Genomic DNA, 22,358 nt, shown 5'->3' on the forward strand with positions numbered 1-22,358 from the left:
TCTTCACCTGCACCCAGGAATGCCATCAAGGTTAGCCTGTCCACTTGGTAGATGAAACAGCTCGGATTGTTTGCTTGTTCACAGTACAAAACAGAATACTTCAGAGGGTTGCATTCCCAAGACCAGCAGTTTAGCTTTTGTTACGACAAAAACAAATCCGGTCTGTTTTGATTGCCCATTCCAACGGGCAACCTTAATCTCAAGCAACCCGGACCTGTGGTGGAGAGAGAGGACAAAGGTCTTATCAGGGATAAGGGCTGATTATCAGTGACTTGTTTGGGTGGAGAGGGATATACACGCAAGCCGCTCCACCACCAAGGACAGTGTCAGAACGTACAGAGAGCATCTTTATCAATGAATTCCCAAGACCGCATGAGATTGCAGAGTGTTGTGGATGTCCATCACACAAACCAGCTTCCCCACTATCGACTCCATCTGTACTTCACGCCGCCTCAGGAATTCAGCCAACATAACCAGGGACCATCTTCACCGCGGTTGTTCTCTCTTCTCCCCTCTCCCACCAGGCAGAATGTACAAAAAATTTGAAAGCACATATCATCAGATTCAGGAACAGCATCTTCTCTGCTGTTAGATTACTGAATGACCCTCTCATAAACTCCCGATCTTCCAACCTACCACAATGCAGACCTTGGACTTTTCCTCTATAAATGTAACACTATAACACAAATATTGAACTAGGTACTCTGGTATTTTTTATATTTACACTACTGACCACATCCAAATCTCTAATAAATAACCATCTACATGCACACTCTCAGAATCTCAGTTTCCAAAGACCTCACTCCTGGGAGCATTGCAGCTTGTCGGGGAGGGGGGGGAAGGGATGGGAGGACTAGGTGGGGTGGGGGGGGAGAGGGCGGGGGAGGACTGGGGGGGGGGGGGGGGGAGGACTGTGCTATAACATATCACCTGCTCCCCTCCATCCCCCTCCTCTCCCCAGTTCATCTCAAACACAATAACAAAAATTCTGCAGGTATCAAAATTCTCAAACAAAAAGAGAAAATGATGGCCATCAAGGCAAGTCGACCATGGCATAAGAAGGCGTAATTAATGTTTCAGCGCATTGATCATTCATCAAAACCAACTGTCTACCATTTCCCTCAGCCAGCAAATTCAGCGACAGCTAAAGACAGAACCAAAAACTAAAACGCCCAAGGTACTCAGCGGGTCAGGCAGCATCGGTGGAGGGAAAAGGGCAGGCGGTGTTTCAGTAGAGACCCTTCTTCAGATGGAGGTAGAGTTTAGACCAGAAATGTTGCCCTTCAATTTTTCTCCACAGATGCTGCCTGACTGGCTGGGTTTCCCCCAGTACTTTGTTTTTTTTTGCTCAAGATTCCATCATCTGCAGCCACTTGCACCTCCAAAATGCAAAACCAGTTTAAAAAGAGGAATCTCCAGTGACAATCTGACGCTGGAAAATAAAAATTCAACATTTTAGTAGCTTTCATTTGATTTTCACTTGTTGAATCATTAGGAGGGGCATTTTGGCTGAGCATTCAGTGGAGGGTCGAATTTCAATGGAGAAATCAAAAGCTCGGCCTTCCAAGTCAGAAGCCAGATGGTAGGTTTTGCATATTTGACTTCAACCATATAACTGGTCCTGGCTCAAGGCATTGTACGCGCCATCCAGTGATATTTGCTTTACCACCACCTTGACAAGGAATATTAGACCCATCTCTGGTCTCAGTGATGACAAGCCCTTTGGGTATAAACTGACTTTTGATCTTCTTGCATTGCAACAGCTCACCTCGTCGAGGGTAGTGAATCCTATATCCTGGATAGTGGTGGAGGCTGGATCAATGCCCACATTGAGTAGAAGCAGACCGTGCACTATGAAGATCAGGAACTTGAGGGCTACAGGGAACTGGCAGTGAAGAGGATGAGACCTGGGGTACATCAGCTGTGATCATACTGAATGGTATGAAAGATTGGAAGGGCTGAGTGGCCTAATACTATCTCTTTGGAGACTATGGTGGTCCTACCCATTCTGCTCATAATTTTATAAACCTCTATAAAATCACCCCTCAGGCTCATACATTCCGTAATAAGACCATAAGACATCGGAGCAGTTTGTTGAAGAATATTTTCCAAAGCCCAAAACTCTTGACAGGCATTTTATAAATTCAGGTCGTGCGCTCTTCGTTATAACTACAGTAGTTTATTTGATTTCATTGTTAGAACACGACATCTTTTGAAAGCTTAGGGCCGCAAAGTAATCCAGAAATTGATGTAGTCCTCCAAAAGTCAGCACTAAACTGCATAACACTGGAATCTAATAACCCAGGCTGGAGGAACAACACTTCTGATACATCCTGCAATCGGAGAATGCAAGATCCTCTCACAACAGGCATTCTCCGCCTGTGGGGACGAGAGTGCTGCAGAGATGATGAACGATTGAATAAAAGCTTCTTTTTAAAATGCACTATAAAAGCAATAAGGAGAGAAAAGATGAGATATGAAAGTAGGCTAGCCATAATAATAATAATAAGAGGATACCTAACGCAAAAACTCTTTACTCTTTACCTATCAGCTCCATAACCAGCATCCCACACCAAGACTCTCTTAGTTGCAAGCTGGTTCAGCGGATGATAAGAAACAAAATGGCCTTTCACTCTATTGCAATAGCAAGACGAGCCTTTGTGTCACGGTGCCTGAAATTATATACAAAATTTAAATAACTAGTGGAGCAGCGGTAGAGTTGCTTCCTCACAGCGCCAGAGAGCCGTGTGCAATCCTGACGACAGGTGTTTGTCTGTACGGAGTTTGCACGTTCTCCCCGTGATCTGCATGGGTTTTCCCTGGATGCTCCAGTTCCCTCCCACACTCCAAAGACCTACAGGTTTGTAGGTTAATTGGCTTCGGTAAAACTATAAATTGTCCCTCGTGTGTAGGATTGTGCAAGTATGCGGGGATCGCCGGTCACCGGTGGGCCGAAGGGCCTGTTTCCGCGCTGTATCTTTAAACTAAACTAATCTTATCTTTTTTCCAAATAATAAATCCTCTCTAGAGGTTTGGCAATGCGAGCATTCAGCTTGCACTTTGTGCAGCGTTACTTGGGGCAGCCAAGACCTTTGGAGGAATGACTGGTATACCTAATCTGTCCTTGTCCTTCCAACTTCCAGCAGCCCAAATGCCCATTCCCAAGGCAGCTGAACAAACCCACAGGAGTGTCATGGAATTGAAAATGTCATACCTCCACAAAGTGCCCTGTAATATTCTTCAACAAACTGCAGGTTTAATTAAACCCAACAACTCTGAGCTGTAACTGATGAGCCAGAAACTGACCTTCAATTCCTCAGTTTGACGCAACAACTCATTATTCTTCAGGGAAAACTGGCTGAAGTGCCGTCACTTTACTTCTCACTTCTGGCCATCATGCAAGTCATCTGTCCGCTGGCCCAGCAATTAGGATGTCAATGGAAGAACCAAACTCCTCATATTACAAGCTGAAATCAGGCGACACAAAACAAAAGCTGTACTCGATGCCCTAAATATAGAAGCCAAAACTGTACTTGTTTACAACTTTCATCAATTGTGCCTGCCAGCTATTTATGGACTGATCTCTTTCTTCAACCATGCCATTCTCCATTAATAACTATTGTTCTCCTTTTAAAATGCGTTATCTCACGAAACATCGTGCCATCTCATTAGATTGTCCAGAAACATCAACTGTGTTGTACACGGCCCAAATCCTTTGCTTTATTTATTTTTGTGGCATTAACCTAATGTAGCCTCTGGAGACACAAGAGGTAGCAGATTTTAGTTTAGTTTACAGATACAGTGCAGAAACAAGCCCTTCGGCCCACCGAGTCCACACCGAACCCCGCACATTAACACTATCCTACACATACTTGAGACAACTTACACATACAACAAGCCCGTTAACCTACAAACCTGTACTTCTTTGGAGTGTGGGAGGAAACCGGAGCACCCGGAGAAAACCCACGCGGTCACAGGGAGAACATACAAACTCCTTACAGACAACATCTGCAGTCAGGATCAAACCCGGGTCTTTGGTGCTATAAGGCCACAACTCTACCTGTGCACCACTGTACCTCTTCTGCATCTTCTCCAAAGCCTCCAAATCCTTCCTGTGAGGGAGCGATCAGAACTGCACACAATACGCTAAATGTGGCCGAACCAATGTTTTATAAAGAAAATAATTTCCCGTTTAGAAACTATCAGCTGCTCCTTGAGGTACCAAGGTCTAAGCGGAAGCTTAGGTTAGAGCTGCTCCTTGAGGTACCAAGGTTAGAGCCTTTTCTGTTGCTACTCCGGCACTCTGGAACACCTTGCCGCTGCACATCAGACAGGCCCCCTCACTGTCCATCTTCAAATCCTCCCTAAAAACACATTTTTATTCTTTGGCTTTCGACACTGGCTGAGGCATTGCTCCTGTTTTTAGTGCTTTTAATGTCTTTTAATTTTTAGTGTGTTTTTTAGTCCTTCGTTTTACGGTTTTTAATGGTTTTTAATTGTTTGTAATAGCTTTTTGTCCATGAGTTCTCATGTACAGCACTTTGTGGCAACTGCAGTTGTTTAAAGTGCTTTATAAATAAAGTTATTATTATTATCCCACCAACAATTTCACATTCAATGAAGTCTCACACATTGTGATTAACTATGTGAAAGAACAGATACATAATTTAAAGGATGAGCATCAGAAATATTGTTGGGGAGACGCTTGCAACACAAGAGTTACGGTGTGTACACATCTGGATTAATGTGTTCACTAAGTCACGCAACGCTCCGTGTGATTATGCAGCTTTCTTTTTACGCGTTTTGTCCTCAGGTTACTGACTAAAATCAACTTCAGTAGAAGTTTTCCCAATAACATTGCATGCATTGTAAAAATATATATGCATGAAAGGCAGGTTCCACCATGTACAGGGAATGCTTGTAAACCCAAGGTTATAGATTCACCAAGAGCTATTCAAAGGAAAACATCCTCAAACAGGTCACAGGAAATGAGAGTAAGCTCATCCGTACATCCTGGTTGATGGCCAGTACATTGGTGAAGCCAAGGTAGACAGAAATGCTGGGGAAACTCAGTGGGTGAGGCAGCATCTATGAAGCGAAGGAAATAGGCAACGTTTTGGGTCAAAACCCTTCTTCAGAAGTCGTCTTCGACCAGCATCTGCAGAGGCTGCATGCTACATTGTTGAAAAGAGTATCTTGGCACAAGTATCAATTGAAGCGATTGCTTGTCACTTTTGTGTAGGGAGGAACTGCAGATGCTGGTTTCAACCGAAGAGCTGAAATAACTCTCTGGAGAAAAGGAATAGGCGACGTTTCGGGTCAGTCTGAAGAAGTCTTGACCCGAAACGTCGCCTATTCCTTTTCTCCAGAGATGCTCCCTGACCCTCTGAGTTACTCCAACTTTTTGTGTATCTTTTGCTCGTCACTTTTAATGGCCACCTGCAGTGAAAGTACCAGCTATGATCTTAACAGATAATGGTGTCTGATTACTGCAGGGAGGTTACATGCAAACAGTCATGTGCCCCACAACTCGCCCCCACCCCCAGCCCCAGCTTTTTTTCTGCTTCTCAATTTCCAAAGTAACTTTTAAGTTGTTCTCCAGTTCTCTGCCAATATCGTGTTGTAACTATTCTCCCATATAATACTAGTCTTTCTTAATTTATCACGGGCGTTATATCCAATTAGGGTTATGGGAACGCACGTTACACACTCCAATTCTTGCCCTAGCCTCAGTTTCTTACCTGAAGTGTCCGAACCTGTGATTTTATTAAAATGGAAAAAAAGTATAAAAACCTCCATTCATGTTGTCAGTTGCAGAATTAGCCAATTTACACATTTGATTGTGACCAGTGTTATCAACAATTGAACGGTTCCAGTAATATGAGATGACCGGAACTCGAAAGAGGGAGCACATTACGCCAATTTTGGCCTCCCTTCACTGGCTCCCAGTGCACTTTCAAGTTCATTTTAAAATTCTTTTATTTGTTTTCAAATCGTTGAATGGGCTCGCCCCGCCTTACCTCTCTGAGCTGCTCCACCTATATGCTCCTGCCCGGTGCCTCAGGTCAGCTGATCAGTTGCTCCTTGAGGTACCACGGTCTAAGCGGAAGCTCAGTGGGGATAGAGCCTTTTCTGTTGCTGCTCCGGCACTCTGGAACACCTTGCCGCTGCACATCAGACAGGCCCCCTCACTGTCCATCTTCAAATCCTCCCTAAAAACTCATTTTTATTCTCTGGCTTTCGACACTGGCTGAGACATTGCTCCTGTTCTTAGTACTTTTAATGTCTTTTAATTTTTACTGTTTTTAGTCCTTCGTTTTACGGTTTTTAATGGTTTGTAATAACTTTTTGTCCATGAGTTCTCGTGTACAGCACTTTGTGGCAACTGCGGTTGTTTAAAGCGCTTTATAAATAAAGTTTATTATTATTATTATTATTCTGGTGCAGTTGCAGAGTTCAGAACGCTTTGGACCGTGGCAGAAGTACAAAACACACATAACAACAGAACGAACATGTGCATCAATGAAGTGGAATAGCCGGGAGTGACCCATACAGAGGTGTAACCCACTGTGTGCTCACAGCGCTCCCTGGCGGCCTCCGCACAATACACCGGCCACCGAATACAATCGAGTCATCCTTTAATTGATCCCACACTAAATACAACGCACATATACCTACTTTAAAGAGGAAATTTAAACAACACGAGAATCTAATACAAATAAAATTGCAACCTTCAGTGTTCGTTTCAAGATGGGGGGTTGTTTTCCCCCCAGTCTAACTTTTTTTAAACTATCCTACATCATACAACGCAACTTTGAACTAAATTGCAATGGGGATTATCTGAAATGACCCTTTGGGGTTGTGAAAGAGAAAGGCAGCGACTTACCCGTGTAGGACGCCCCGGAGCCCAGCTCCTCATCATCTCCGCGGGCAACCCCGCACAAGGACATGCAGAGACAGGCTGACCAAGTGATGGTCAACGATAGCATCGTCCGGCCCATGGTTGCTGTGACTTGGTTCGGTCGGACAATTACGTTAAACGAACACTTCTAAACGACAAAGTCATGGGCAGCTGCTGCGGGTGACGGGCTCCATGCTGCTGAGAGCTACCAGGTTGTGCAGACAGACTGGCAAGATGTTGTAAGGGTCCCCCTGTTAACCCCAGGGAAGGTTCCCGCAGCCGCCGCCAGCACTAGCGCATTGGGGGGGGGGGGGGGCTATCCGCAACCAACCAGCACTCGTGCCGAACCAAACTCCCCGCCTGCCCGTGTCTAACCCGGGGGAATCACCTCCCAGCTGGTCTCAGCTCCGCGGCTGAATCGACAGGGCAGCTTCAGCAGATGCAACGACGTTACAACTGGGGTGGCTCGGGCATTGGAGTAACACGGGACACTGCCAGCACAAACTCCGTGCGTCAACGACCGCGGGAGGCGTCGAGAAATCACCGATGCGACCCGCCGACCCAACCAGAAAGTTTGCAAAATCTATTATGCACAGTGTATTTAATGCAGAATTACTGTTTATCATCCAGAGACTGGTCCACCTTCCCTAAACACCTGTCTTCTGTTCTGCACCCGACTGCAAGTTTTATTGCAGAGCGGGACGGAGTTAACATTTCATTTGATAATTTAATTATGTTCTTTCCTCTCTTCAGAGAGGTCCCGAGTTGCTGAGGTTTTTTTTTCTCCGTCAAACACTTTTCCGTTTTATTTCATATTTCCAACTCCCGCGGTGTCGTTATTTTGTTCGCGGTATTCATTATTAATAAACGCACCTTATCTTCATTATTATGAAAGTTGGGTCGTTGACAGGCTGACGGATATGAGGGGAAGCAGACACCAACATGCTGGAGTAACTCAGTGGGACAGGCAGCAGCTCTGGAGAGAAGGAATGGGTGACGTTTCGGGGCGAGATCCTTCCTCAGACTCAGAAGCAGCTGGTTGGGTAACACTGTCCGGGGGCATACAGTTACGACCTCACAGGGCCCAGAGACCTCGGCTGCCTTCCGCGTGGAGTTTGTACGTTCTCCCTGTGATCGCGTGGGTTTCCTCCTGGTTGGAGTGAGACGTGTGAGTTGGCAGTTGATTCGTAAATTGCCTTTGGTATATGGATGAATGGGATAATCTAGGGGGGCTAATGGGAACGTGGGATGAATAACTGCAGGGACAATTAATGGGGAATGACACAATGGGCTGAAATAGTCATATTCCCTCTCGTAAAGTAATATGAGATTGGTTAAATCAGGCGTCTGCAAACTGTGGCTCGCGGGCCACATCCGGCCCGCCACGATATTTTATCTGGCCCGCAGCAAGCTCTGAGCTCCGGGCTCCTCCAGGTCCTAAAGTCCGGCGACTGAGAATTTGTGCCAAATATATAATGTGGCCCTCATGCTGAAAGTTTGGTGGGCCCCTGGGTTAAATGGTAGCGGAAATATCGTGTACGCGTCTGCTCTCTTTACTCAAGGAGAGATGTTCTTTAGGGAACATGGAAGTCCATCTCCCTAAGGTCTGGGAGAAAGATTTCACCGCACAAACAGAGGCAGCACCGGGCCTTTGCTCTCCTGTGCTCACAAGGATGAGAAGTGATCTAATTTGAAATGTACAAAACTCAGTCCTGACACATGGTCTCCACCTGGGACGACAATGTTTCTCTCTGCACAACTCCTCGACCTGTTGAGTAACTCTAGCACTGACTGCTCTTTAGCTGCAGATTCTCAAGGGCCTTTCCCACTTAGGTGACTTTTTAGGCGAGTGCAGGAGACTACGCTCGCCACATGGTCGCTGGTGATCTCTGGTGAGTCTACTTCATGGTTGCAAGGAGTTCCCGCATTCGAGGAACTAGTCGCGGCCTCAATATGGTTGTCGCAAATTTTTCAACGTTGAAGATTTTTCTGTGACCAAAAATTGGTCGCCATGGAGAAAATCGATAATCCTGTAGTTGTAGGTGCAGTTGTAGTGGGGTCGCCATGTAGTTGTAGGTAGTCGAGGTAGTCGTAGGTAGTTTTAGTTAATCGCCTTTGCTGACCGGTCATTTTCATTGGCTCATTGGGGCAGGCACGGAAATCACTATCAAAACATGTGGGGGACACAATTCTTGGCGGCCACACGTGTACATGCACACACACGCGAGGCTTCAGCCATGGACCATGTGGACGGTAACATCGGTAGCTGACCTGGTTGGTGACTGACTCCGAACTCCAGCAACAGCAGCTTCGTCCGCCCCGAATCGTGGGGCATGTATCGGCCCGTTAGTGGGGTCTTTCATCGGCCGGCGGGGGCTTCAACATCGGGAGCCTCGATCGCCTCGATGCAGCAGTTTAAACCACGCTGGGCGCTGAAAGGACCCGCGATTCAGCCCTTAGAAAGCGTCTGATAAAGTCCGGATTACAAAACATGGGGGCGGTTTGTCCCCCACCTCTCAAAGCAGGACTTAGGACTTAGCATACACTGTGGTAGCCGTCTTAACCTTCTTGTTCATCGTGGTGTGTGTCTGTATCACCTTGGCTTTGTACCGTGTCAATTTCAGACAGCGCTCCCCCCTACTTTCCCTGGCCCCCGCCTTTGTGATGTGTTTGTGTGTGTGTGTGTTGCACTCTGACAGTCACCGGCAGTCAGCTGAAAAATCACCTAAGTGGGACAGGCCCATAACATCATGTGCATCCATACAAAATTGTTGCAAGTTTGATGTGGGACTTGCCCTCCAGTCTCCCACCATTTCCAGCCCATCCTCCAGTCCCCTTCTCCCATATTCCCAATCTCTCAATTTACATTCTTTTGATTTTACTTTTGATATATAGCGCGGAAACCGGCCCACAGAATCCGTGCCGACCTGCGATCACCCTGTACATTAGCACTATGCTACACACTGGGCACAATTTGCATTTTTTACAGAAGGAATTTTTTTTCTATCACAGAAACCAATTACCCTACAAATCTGCAGGTTTTGGGAGAGTGGAAGGAAACCGGAGCACCTGGAGAGAACGTACAAACTCCATACAGACAGCACCAGTACTCTGGATTGAATCCGGGGTTCTGGCGCTGTAAGAGTTAGGCAGCAACTCTACCGTTGAGCCACTGTTGTGTTGCTCTCTTCACAACTCCTAAACCCCAAGATGCTGGATCTTATCTCACTCACCCCACCTCTCATCATTCCCGCACCACTCATCTCCCCATCCCACCAGTTCTAGCTCCAAAGCTCCACCATTCATGGTTACAACTTCCTCACTGCACCGATACTTGGAAATTAGAGCAATGTTGGACCTCAAGTATTTAAGGCCAGGTAGCTGTGAAAACCTTAGCATTACTATCCTACCAAGCCTGTTGACTTTATTGCAGCTGGATTGGCAGTCAGTTCATTAGATGTTTCTCCCAAGTGCTGGCCGACATTGACTAGTGCCTGCAGAGTGTGTCCATGGTCAATGGAACAACCTGGTCATGAAGAAAGCACATGGTCTAAAGTCCACCATCAGGTCAAAGATTCAGCCACATCCACTCAACTCAAGCTTCTGAGGAAAACACACTAACTCTGGTGGTACAAGTGGCTAGATATTACTAGGTCAAATCTAATCATGGAACCAGCAATGAGAAAGATTGTGCCCTTAAATCAATGTCAGCTAATAAGCTGGGAAACAAGAGATGTGTGCCCTGAAGTTTCAGTCATGTGGTCTTGCCAACCCTGACGTGTTCAACAGGAATTGCAAAGCTGGTTACTTGTTTCCACTGCACATTCACAGTCAGAACTCATAGTCAAAACTTTCTACAGTTCACCATGAAATCTCCATCTTCATTTAATGCTGCAGCTTCCTGCTGTGAATAAACCCAGTTATAAAATCTCGAAATCGGCCAGGCGTGACTGCTTTGTCTTTCCTGGGATCTGTGAGAGGGGCCAATTTGAAATTGGCAGCAACTTCTATCATCTTCAGTTACTTTGTCAGTTGTTCCCCAATCAAAATGCATTACTTTCAACATAACTTAATGCGGACAAAGAAGAATGACATAATTGGTTATTACCATAAATCTAATGTTTTCTGACAACTTTCTGATCTGATTGTGTATTTCTGTTAGACTGACACACAGCAGTTGATGAGATGCCCATTAAGCTGAAGAATCACTTGGAGGAAAACAATCAAATTCGGAGTATATCACCATAGCTCTCCTCTGAAACATATGAACTGGGCTCTTGCCTGTTTATTATCACTGTTAATGAATAAATAACTCATAAATTCCCATGTGTAGATGTTTCCATTTAATCTGGGAAAGAAGATGTGGATTGTAACATGTCCCTGCTAGAGCTGTCCTGGGTTGAGTGTATTCTCCACTGTTGCCTGTGGGCAGTGAGAGAGTGATGCTCTTCCATCAAAACCTGCATACATTTTGACAGAAAGAAAAAAGAAGCATATGTAAGGTTCAGAAATCTGGCAGGGCCCTTGTGGAATATAAAGGATGCAAGAATGAATTTAAATGGGGAATCGGGAGGGCTAAAAGGGGCAGTAAAATGTCTTTGGCACGTAGGATTAAGCAGAATCCCAACACATTTTAGGAACAAGAGGGAGAATAGGTTCAAAATCAAATGAGGGAATGTATGCTTGAGCCAGAGGATATGGGCAAAATGAGTACTTCACATCAGTATTCACCAAGGAAAAGAACATGGATGACGGTGAGATCAAGGAGGGGGTTGTGTTGGTATTCTAGAGCATTTTAGTATGAAGGTAGAGGAGGTGTTGCATCTTTTTGAGAACATTAAGGTGGATAAAGACCAAAAGACCTGATGGGATCTATCCCAGGACATTGAGCAAAGCAGGGGAGAAGATCACTGTGACATTGATAGACATCTATTTAGCCTTCGGGGTGAGATGCCAGAGGACTGGAAAATAGCCAATGTTGCTTCTTTGTTTAAGAAAATTAACAGAAAATCTAGAGACTAAGAGAGCAGTTAGCCTCGCATCGTTGACTAGGAAATTATTGGAGAAGATTCTTATTGATAGGATTTACTCGCATTTGGAAAGTCAGCATGGATTTGTGTGGGAGTGGAACAATCTCACAAATTTGGGGAATTTATTTGAGGAATTGATGATTGATGAGGGTAGGGCAGTGGAGTTTAATAAACTGATGGGGGGAATGATGGAGGTGTGTCTTACTTTGACTGGAGGTTTGTAAAGTGATCTTCCCCAAGGACATGATCTACTTCCTCTGGTTCTAGGCAGAGATTCCCTCCTTTCTCCTTGGCTAGACGTATCCTCTCCTTTGGATCTCTGTTGTTGGCATTATTTAAAAATAATTTGTATGAAAATATAGGTAGTCTGATTAGTAAGTTTGCAGATGACACAAATATTGGCAGAGTTTGGATAGTGAGGAAGGTTATCAAAGGGTACAACAGGGTTTGATCAGTTCGAAGTTTGGGTGGAGAATTGTCAGATGGAGTTTAATCCAGGCATCTGTAAGATGATGGATTTTGGGAGGTCAAACACAAGAAGAAAATATACAGTAAGTGGAAGGACTCTGAGTAGTATTGATGTACAGAGGGATCTCGTGGTGCAAGTCCAGTGCTCCCTGAAAGTGGCAACACAGATAGGTGGTAAGGAAGGCATATGACATGCTTGCCTTAATCGGTCAGGACATTGGGTATAAAAGTTGGCAAGCCATGTTGCAACTGTGTAAACTTTGGTCAGGCCTCAGTTGGAGCATGGTGTGCAGTTTTGATCACCATGTTGCAGGAAGGGTGTGAAGGCTTTGGAGAGGTTGGAGAAGAGATTCACCAGGATACTGCTTGAATTAGAAAGAATTAGATAGAAGGAGATGGACAAACCTGCATTTTTTTTTTTTGGAGGGTCAGAAGCTGAGGGAAGATCTGACAGACGTATATAACATTATGAGAGGCATAGATAGTCATGAGTCTTTTCCCCCGAGGGTGGAAATGTCAAATATGAGAGGGCATAGTTTTAAAGTGAGAAAATTTAAGAAATGTGCAGGGATTTTTTTTTTTTTACAGAGTGGTAGGTGCCTAGAAAGCTCTGCCAAAAGAGTTGGAGGAACTAGAAACAATAGCAATGGTTAATAGACATTTAGACAGTTACATGAACAGTCAGGGAATATGGGGAACAGACCATGAACAGGCAGATTAGGTTGGCTGCATGGTCGATGTAGACATGATGGGCCGAAGGGCCTGTTCCTGTCCTGCTCTGTTTTATATCTAAATATGCTCAACTAAAGATGTAGTGAACTTTGTCAGACTATATCTTGCTGATTTTTTTTTTTAAATGACCGAATTGTCTTCACTATATTCTTAACCAGTGAGACAGGAGAGTGAATGAAGGTTTGTGAGAACTCACCACCAGCTTGCATGCCAACCTTTCACACAAGAATTGTTCATTACTCCCACACGATTGGGAATGTGCAAGAAAGAAAATGTCTGGAGTTGTAATCTCATTAATATTTACATCATAAAAACAATGAAATGGGCAACTCTTTCACGGGGCAAGTTGGCAGCACCAAGTCGATTGGATTAGACAGTGAGAACCTTGTTGGTTCCCAGAATGGAAACAAAATACTGGAGGGCATAGCTTTAATGTGAGAGGGGCAAAGATTAAAGGGGCACCTTTCTTTGACAGAGAGTGTGGTGAGAGCCTCCTTGGACGCACTGCCGGATCTGTTGGTTGAGGCAGATACAATAGTGGCATAAAAGAAGCACATGGATATGCGAGGAATAGAGGTACATGGACTATGCACAGGTAGATACAGGATGATCTTGGCATCATGGTCGCAACAGACATTGTAGGCCGAAGGTGCTGTTGTTGTGCTGTGCCATGTGAAAACTCAACCTTAACTATTCTTCAGACTTGCTGGAAAGGTAATTTGCCTTTACAGTATTCTTCAACAGCAGGAAACAAAAATCGCAATGCGTGCAGTGCAAATGTGGATGAAAAATAACACGCACGTTCTGATGCCAGAATGTGCAAAGTATAAGGTTTATTTTTGAGAAACACAGGGGATATAGTATTCTGTATATACTGTAATACTGTACTGCCACCAACAGTGAGAGAGTGACCTCCAGTGTGATAGATCACCCTCAGTTAGACATCAGGCATCATAGCCCACTGAGGGTTACTCTCATTGGAAACCAGTTTACATACAGTAGACACCATTCCAGTTTGTTCCCTGACAAGCTGTTACAATTTTTAAAACGCGTAAAATCTACCATCAAAACACGTTAGATAAGACGAAGCTCAAGTCCGAGCAACTCATCTTCAACAACACTGACTTGATCTTAACAGGGTTCAACTGGACGTACAGAATGAAGATACATGTAATTGTTTTACAATATTACTGACTTCTTAAAAGGCCTATGTCATCAGGATTCTTTTTAGTGGCTCGTGAGCTGCACTTTGTGATAGAGGTGGTGTGGGGATCAGTGGCTTTCCACACACTGATGCTGCCCTGGGCATGGACACAGAGGCCATATCAGGACCTCTTTCAAACGTGGAGAGTTTCTTGACTGTTTCAAAAGATTCAAGAGCCATAAAAAAAAAACATTTTCTCTGCTCAGTAATTTTAATGGGAGAACAGGCCGGGTTATAAAGGACAGGCGGCCAAGCGAGCAGTCGCTACCATCTGATCTGTAGGACTGGCAGAGTGAGGAACCTGACTTTCAGGCACTGGTCAAATTCCAGGAACAGTCAAAAAAGTCATTCTGCATCTTCAAAATAAAAATTCTGAATTTCCAAAAAGCCCAATGGTTGACGTATGCCGTGCGCTGTCAGAAAGAAATATGTTGCTATGGTAACCGTCAGCTAAGGCCTGCCCTTAAGATGACACAGCCCCTTTAAAATGACAACTCAACCCCAACTATTTTTCGGAACGCTAGAAAGGCCACTTGGCATCCATCAGAGCACGGCCCAGGCTGCAGGAACCCAAAATCACTTCATGCCAGTGCAAATACCCATCTTATTTCCTCTGAGAAATAATGATGCTGTTCTGTCCAAGAAATTCATTGTTCGCTGTGATGGACAGCTCTTTTACTTTGCAACCAATTTACAATAGAGATTTTTTTTTCATCCCCAATAAGCTTTATTTAAACAGTCATGCGTGAATGAAATAAAAAGAATCTTAAACATTCCAAAAAAATCCATGTTTTCTTTTTGGTTAAACCACTTCCCACATGGAAGTTTTTTTGTGTAGACAGGAAGTGATATAAAAAGACACAGCAGGGCAAGAGGCTAATACAATATTCAGGCTAAGGGCATGACATGCAGTTCCTCTCAGTTGCATAAAACAAAAAACTGTAATGTGTAACAGTATTTTCTCCCAATTACAATTAGGGTTGTGTTCTTTTTGGTTCAAGTGTAAACCATCAATAAAAGACATAAGAACCGCTCGGCAAATGCATCTTTATATAATTTCAAAACATTCATACATTCTCAACATAGTAGTTAATGCAATAAAGCCAATTAACAATATCATCTTTCTTTTAAAAAAGATTTGCAGAGGTTCTGTTTAAAAATTGTGCAAATTAGAAACACATGAAGCATGTGAAATTTTCCTCCTAAGGTTTATTTAATTCAAGGATTCTGCATCATACAAAATGTAACTGTAGAAACTGCAGAAGTTCAAAGTTTGGCTGATTCAGGCAGCAAACTGGTCATCACAGGATCTGATAGGCTCCAGCAATGTTGCAGGGTTGGAACTTGTTATCTTTCCCAACATTGTTTTATATATATAAAGTTGTCGCATCAAACTCCCAAATTTATATCAAATGTTTTTTTCTTCTTCCCTTTGTTAAAAATGAACAGCTGATGAATACATTGTATCAAAATCCTGGCACCAGGATAAACAATATTTCATGCACATACCTCTATCACATGCTCACATTATTTCATCAAAGTACAACCATAAGTAAACTGGACCCTAGATGTGAAAATAGTTGGGTGGATCTTGCATTTGGCAACCTGCTGTAATGGATGGAAGGAAAGAGTGCAGTTTGATTAACTGTCGTTTTCTGTTCCACACAGAAAAGTCGGAGGCCACAGGGAACTGTTTGACGCTGAACAAACTAATGTTTGCCATTTGGTTCAGTCGTTCAACGCTTGCCCCATAGCAGCCCCACAATACTGACTTGGGAGAGTGCGGTTTCAAATAAAGGTGCTGACACTTCTGTCTACTGTTGTTCAACCTAGACAACATTTCCCTCGGTCACAAAATGGACTCAGATGTCACATCACAAATTGTCACTTGCAAAAAGAACGGGAGACTCTTTGGGAAGAAAAATTCCAACCCTTCTGCACAGAAGTAGTCCTATAATTAATGAGTACAATGGTGCATGCATTATTCAAGATGTAAGTTTGACTTAAAAAGTCCTGTGAAACGTTCCAGGAACAATTGTATAATTAATAGTATATCCCCCCTCCCACCCCTCCACAGTCAATAATCGGTTTGCTTCAAAATTTTGTTGTGCCTTTGTTATAAGGAAATGTATAAAACATTTGGTCACTGTCATGCGGAAGTCTGTCAATGGAGAATCCAACAGTTAAAGCAACAGAATGAATGGTTGTTTTTTTGCCTGACAAAATATCCTGTTGTTGCTTGGCCCTCTTGACAAACACCCCGACTCCCCTCTGTGATCCAACCTCCTCACTCCAAATATTTGACTCATCAAAGTGCACATTTTGTAATCTATTTCCACCAATTTTTTTTTTTTTTTTTTTTTTTTTTTTTTTAAAGACTTACATTACAAAGGCAACACACAATGTTTTCTCATGTATCCTTACAACATAGAAACTGTATACCATAAAACATGTGCTCAGAACCTCCACGACCAAGTTAAAAAAGACGGGACATGCACTGTGAAAGTTATAGACAGCAGACATGATGCCGTGCTGGCTTGCATTCTTTTAGTATAATCTTCCTGTTTTAACTTCAGAAGAGATTAAAGCCCAGATCTGCTCACCAACACTAAATAAAGTATTTTGGCTTTGTGTTTCAAATTTCATTTTTGCAACGTCATTCAAGTCTGTTTATCAAAGTACTATTTGCAGGTATTTTGCCGTGAAGCCGCCGTTAACTGGTCACCTCTGTTTTTCAGTCATACCTCCCCTGGGTCCCACTTGCATGTTAGAAATATAGAAACATAGAAAATAGGTGCAGGAGGAGGCCATTTGGCCTTTCGAGCCAACACCGCCATTCATTGTGATCATTTGTCTTTACTAATCTTTTTCTCTAAACATACCAAAAGAAGCTTTTACTATCCTTCTTTATATTCTTGGCCAGCTTACCCTCATACTTCATCTTTTCACCCCCTATTGCCCTTTTTGTTACCTTCTGTTGTCCTTTGAAAATTTCCCAATCCTCTGGCTTCCCGCTACTTTTTGCTATGTTATACACCTTTTCTTTTAGTTTTATTCCATCCCTAACTTCCCTTGTCAGCCACAGTTACCTCCTACTACCCTTAGAATCTTTCTTCCTCGTTGGAATGAAATGATCCTGCATCTTCTGGATTATGCCCAGAAATTCCTGCCATTGCTGTTCCACCGTCATTCCTGTTAGGATCCTTTTCCAGTCGATCTTGGCCAGCTCCTCTCTCATGCCTTCATAGTCCCCTTTGTTCAACTGCAATACTGACACTTCCGATTTAACCTTCTCCCTCTCAAATAACAGATTAAAACTTATCATATTATGGTCACTACCTCCTAGCGGTTCCTTTACCTTGAGTTCAACTTATTAAATCTGGTTCATTAGACAATACTAAATCCAGAATTGCCTTCTCTCTGGTAAGCTCCAGTACAAACTGCTCTGAGAATCCATCTCGGAGACACTTCACAAACTCCCTTTCTTGAGGTCCAGAACCAACCTGATTTTCCCAATCTACCTGCATATTGAAATCTCAGATAACCACAGTGGCATCACCTCTGTTACAAGCCAATTTTAACTCCTGCTGCAACATGTACCCAATAGACGTCTGTCTCTTCGGCTTTGCTTCAGTGCCATGTTTTGACTCACAGACCTGTCGGTCGCTCAGACTGGCAGCGTCTTCTGTCCCGACAGCTTCCATGAGGGCGAATCTGTTTTCAAGAGGTACATCCCCTGGGGTCTCCTGTACTCCGAGATGCACAGTAGTAGCAAGTGGCGGAATCTTCTCTCATGAGTTATTTAAAACATTAGGCACTTGGAATTCAACAGTTGGAGTGATAAATACAAAGTGTGGGATGCAATGACAGAACAAAGGCAGGCTAAGTCCATACACATGCCCAACTTCTTACGCGCTTTAGAGGTGAACGGCGAGAAGCCCCTGCAATCAATTATATGAGGCGACTCACAGGAGATTCGACAAGATAAAAAGTTGTGCAACTAGGATCACGAGTCACGTTGAATCTACGGTGAGTGGAAACAAAAAAAGACCAGAAGGTAGATATAAAGGTGAAGAAAACTGACGAGAGTTGTTTTTAAAGGAAGTATGAAAAGCGGCACGCAGAAAGGACTCCGGACCTGAAAAAAGTGGTGCCGACACTTGCACAGCCTGGATCTGACCAGGTCAGGAAAGGTCCTGGTGCGGATGAGAACACTGCAGAGATGTGGCGGCTTAGTGCAGTTCGAGAGCAGACATTTGTTTACCGGCTCCGTTCAAGACGTTTTATTCCCTGTTAATGACAACAAGTCCAACGTGTAAAATCTTTTGCTGTCATTGTTTAGTCTCTCGATAATGCATTTTAAATACGGCGTCCTCTCTCTCTCTTTCTCCCACAACCTCCCTCTGGCATTCAAAGTCAATGGGGTAAAACAGAACCCTTCTCACAACTTCTACTACGAAGCCACCATCTCCTTCACCGCTTGTACAGAGGTTCCCGAGCTCAGGCTATCCTATTTCATCAGGTCTTCTTCTCCCCTCACCCCAGCTTTTATTTACATATTTATATAATAAATTTGGCATCTGTTGTTTTTTTTTCTGAAATAGCCAATGTAGGGAGAGATAGAAAAACAAATAACACGTTTTCTAGAATGAAACCGTTTTGTGTGAGTGTGTGTGTGTTTTCTTCGCTTCAAGTGAAACCGGTTTTCACTTGCAAATTCAGTGCAAAAAACAAGTTGAAGCAACTTTAGAAAAAAAAACTCAGATTTCCCCTGGAACCATTTTCCAGTGTCTAAATCCCCACAAACACTGCATATGAACGCGCTCACTTACACACACACACTCTCTTCTCTCTCTCTCTGAGCTCTGACAGAACACCCTGCAGATGATAAAACTCATCACGTTAATGCATAATCTGTAAGAGTCTTGAACTGCCCGCACACTAGCACCAGTCCTCCTCATCTGTCTCACGGTAGAATCTCCGCTCGGCCGCGCCGGCACCCGTTCCCAGGTTGCAATGATAACCGTTCGGGACCCGGCGGCTCTGCTGAGGTTGAGGGATGAAGGACGAGACGCAGGATGTCCTGGGGGACCTGCCGGCGGTAGTGGCCAGGGCGACCTCGAAGGTCAGAGTCTCCTCCAAAAGTTGCTGCTCCTCGCTGCTGGTGCGGTGGCCCAGGGAAGGGTCGGAGCTGATGCGGGTCACCGTCGGCTGCCTGCACTCGCCGCCAGCGAGGCAGTGGCCCAGCGACTCACCGCACAGCAGGTTGTTGTGTTCCGACCGCCCGCGGCTCAGTCTGCCCGGGGGGCTGGGCGGCGAGGCGTTGAAGTGAGCCGGGGATGAGTTGGCAGTCTTGTAGGTAACGTTGGGGCGCGGCGTGAGTGGTGTTGCGGGAAGCTGCCGGCGCCCGCGGCACGGAGTACTGGTGCCAGACACCAGCTGCAGGAGGCTGCCGTTAACCGAACCACTGCCCTACATGAAAATTGGAACAAAGCAATTCAAAAGACAAAAGAACGTACACAAGGAAAACAGAAAGATAACACGAAAGAAAAGAACACAGAGCCACAGCAGAGAAAAAAAAATGGCCAAAAGTTCAGACAAGCACCAAAACGGGCAAAGTCAAAAAATGAGGGGAGATACAGAGATGCAGAGAGAATTGGGGGAAATTGTTACCATGAGTGGCAAAACCAATTGGAAAAGTAGGTAAAACTTAACAGCATTAGATATTAAACATTCAAGGATAGTACGTACAAGGATATTAAACATACACTTCTACTAGAATAATTAATAAAGAGTGCAGATGTAGTTAGTCCATGCATCAGAAAGTAGATTCATTAAAACATTATCCATGAAATATTCATTCAAAACATTTAAAACAATGTTATCCACATACATTTATGTATAAAGCCATTATTTTCAAGAAGTGGTGTTTCAATAATACTGTACATTATTTCTATTCCCTACCAGAGAAATAGATATATTACTCTTGAGATGTTCACACAGGTTAATCCAGAATTAATGGGGAAATTTATTCCTGGGAATGGCATGAAGATTGACTAGTTAAGAGATAATAAAAGAAGCAATAATGTTTGTATCATATGCAATAGGAGGGTAAGTTTGAGATTTTAACTCTTTGGAAGAGTTTGTGTTCAACTGCCAAACAGGAGAACCGAAGAAGACACGAAGTGCTGGAGTAACTCAGCGGGTCTGGTAGCATCACTGGAGAACATGGATAGGTGACGTTTTGGGTCGGGACCCTTCCTCAGGCTGAACATGGATAATTGATGTTTCAGGTTGGAACCCTTCTTCAGACCCGACCGGAAACGTCCCCTACCTATGTTCTCCAAAGATGCTGCCTGACCCAATGAGTTACTCCAGCACTTTGTGCTTTCTTTTCTGAACCAGCATTTGCATTTCCTTGTTTCTACAGGAGAATGTAAGGTCCATTTTCAAAGGGTATTGGTAATATTTAGTGGACAGTCATAAAGCATGGAAACAGGCCCTTCAGCCCAACATGTCCATGCCAACCATGATGTCCCATCAAGCTAGTCCCATTTGCCACACCTGGAGCATGTCCATGTAAACCGTTTTCATCATGTGCTTGTCCAAATTGGGTTTTAAAAGACATAGGGTTTACTTTCGCATTCCTACTGTTTTATTGCTCCCCATCCACTATCCTTATGCCCCTGTCCCACTTAGGAAACCTGAACGGAAACCTCTGGAGACTTTGCTCCCCACCCAAGGTTTCCGTGCAGTTCCCGGAGGTTTTTGTCAGTCTCCCTACCTGCTTCCACTACCTGCAACCTCCGGCAACCACCTGCAACCTCCGGGAACCGCACGGAAACCTTGGGTGGGGCGCAAAGTCTCCAGAGTTTTCCGTTCAGGTTTCCTAGGTGGGACAGGGGCATTACTCCTTGTCTGCGGGATTCACCTCTTTGTCATTGACCAGGGCAAAAACGTCCTAAAATATGCTGTCTGCTGGAGATAAATGATCTTAAGGTGATATTTATTGTAAACTAAAAACCTCACAGTTTAGCTCTTTGCTAATGATATCTTTAACACCGAATCAATTGGGAAACATTGTAAATCATTGGGTTACAAATTTATGGCAATGATTCCAAAAATCTTGTTTTTATCTTGGAGCCTCTGCGTTGAGAATCACGAAAGATTTTCCTGGATCAGGAAAGCAGGAAATACTTGAAGTGGGTGTTAATAAAAAAAGCATCATGATGCTAGTGCGTAGGAAGGAACTGCAGATGCTGGTTTAAACTGAAGATAGACACAAAATGCTGGAGTAACTCAGCGGGCAGGCAGCATCTCTGGAGAGAAGGAATGGGTGACGTTTCAGGTCGAGACCCTTCTTCAGACGCCTCGACCTGAAACGTCAGCCATTCCTTCTCTCCAGAGATGCTGCCTGCCCGCTGAGTTACTGCAGCTTTTTGTGTCTACCTTCATCATAATGCTAGTGTTTTAATCATTTATATTTCAATAATGAATCGGTGAAAAAGATTGATTAAAAAATAAAACTGAGAAAGGATGAATGTCATCATGTTGTTATTGATTTTCAGGTCATATGTTAAGGAGAAAAAATCAGATTCTAACTTGTCGATAAGGTTGTATAAATGTTATAGGTTCATAAAAGTAATATCATACAGAAACAAGCCCTTCGGCCCACCATGTCCACATTAATCACCAAACACTTGGTAATGCTGGTAGCTAGGGTGGTGAAGAAGGCACATAGCATGCTTCATGGATTGGAGCATAGAATATAATAGATGGGATCTTATGTTACAAAACCTCACAAAACGCTGCAGAGGAGGTGGTGGAGTCAGGTATCATCATTATGTTTACAAGACAAAAAGACAGACAATTGAACAGGCAAAATATACAAGGATAAGGTCCTAACGCCATTGTACTGGGAGACTCCATTGTGAGAGGTACGGACAGGGGTTTCTGCGGCAACAGACGGGATGCGATGATGGTGTGCTGCCTTCCTGGTGCCAGGATCCAGGATGTCACGGAC

General features: G+C 44.0%; 2 protein-coding genes across 3 annotated transcripts in view; both read right to left on the bottom strand.

The window, feature by feature from the left end:
• The window catches only part of LOC116991000 (collagen alpha-1(I) chain-like), a 196,726-nt gene extending 189,341 nt beyond the window's left edge, over positions 1 to 7,385 (bottom strand). For both annotated transcript variants that reach the window (XM_033049254.1, XM_033049253.1), the window contains exon 1: positions 6,887 to 7,385. In XM_033049254.1, coding sequence (XP_032905145.1) covers positions 6,887 to 7,001 — 115 coding nt within the window. In that variant the 5' untranslated portion in view covers positions 7,002 to 7,385. The remainder of the gene's footprint in view (positions 1 to 6,886) is intronic.
• Positions 7,386 to 18,921: 11,536 nt separating this feature from the next.
• Positions 18,922 to 22,358, bottom strand: part of cacna1b (calcium voltage-gated channel subunit alpha1 B) — a 499,280-nt gene continuing 495,843 nt past the window's right edge. The window contains exon 52 of the mRNA XM_033049244.1: positions 18,922 to 19,807. Within this exon, the coding sequence (XP_032905135.1) occupies positions 19,277 to 19,807 (531 nt within the window). The 3' untranslated portion in view covers positions 18,922 to 19,276. The remainder of the gene's footprint in view (positions 19,808 to 22,358) is intronic.

This window comes from Amblyraja radiata, chromosome 32 (assembly GCF_010909765.2).
Source record: "Amblyraja radiata isolate CabotCenter1 chromosome 32, sAmbRad1.1.pri, whole genome shotgun sequence".
In the NCBI taxonomy this organism is placed as follows: domain Eukaryota; kingdom Metazoa; phylum Chordata; class Chondrichthyes; order Rajiformes; family Rajidae; genus Amblyraja; species Amblyraja radiata.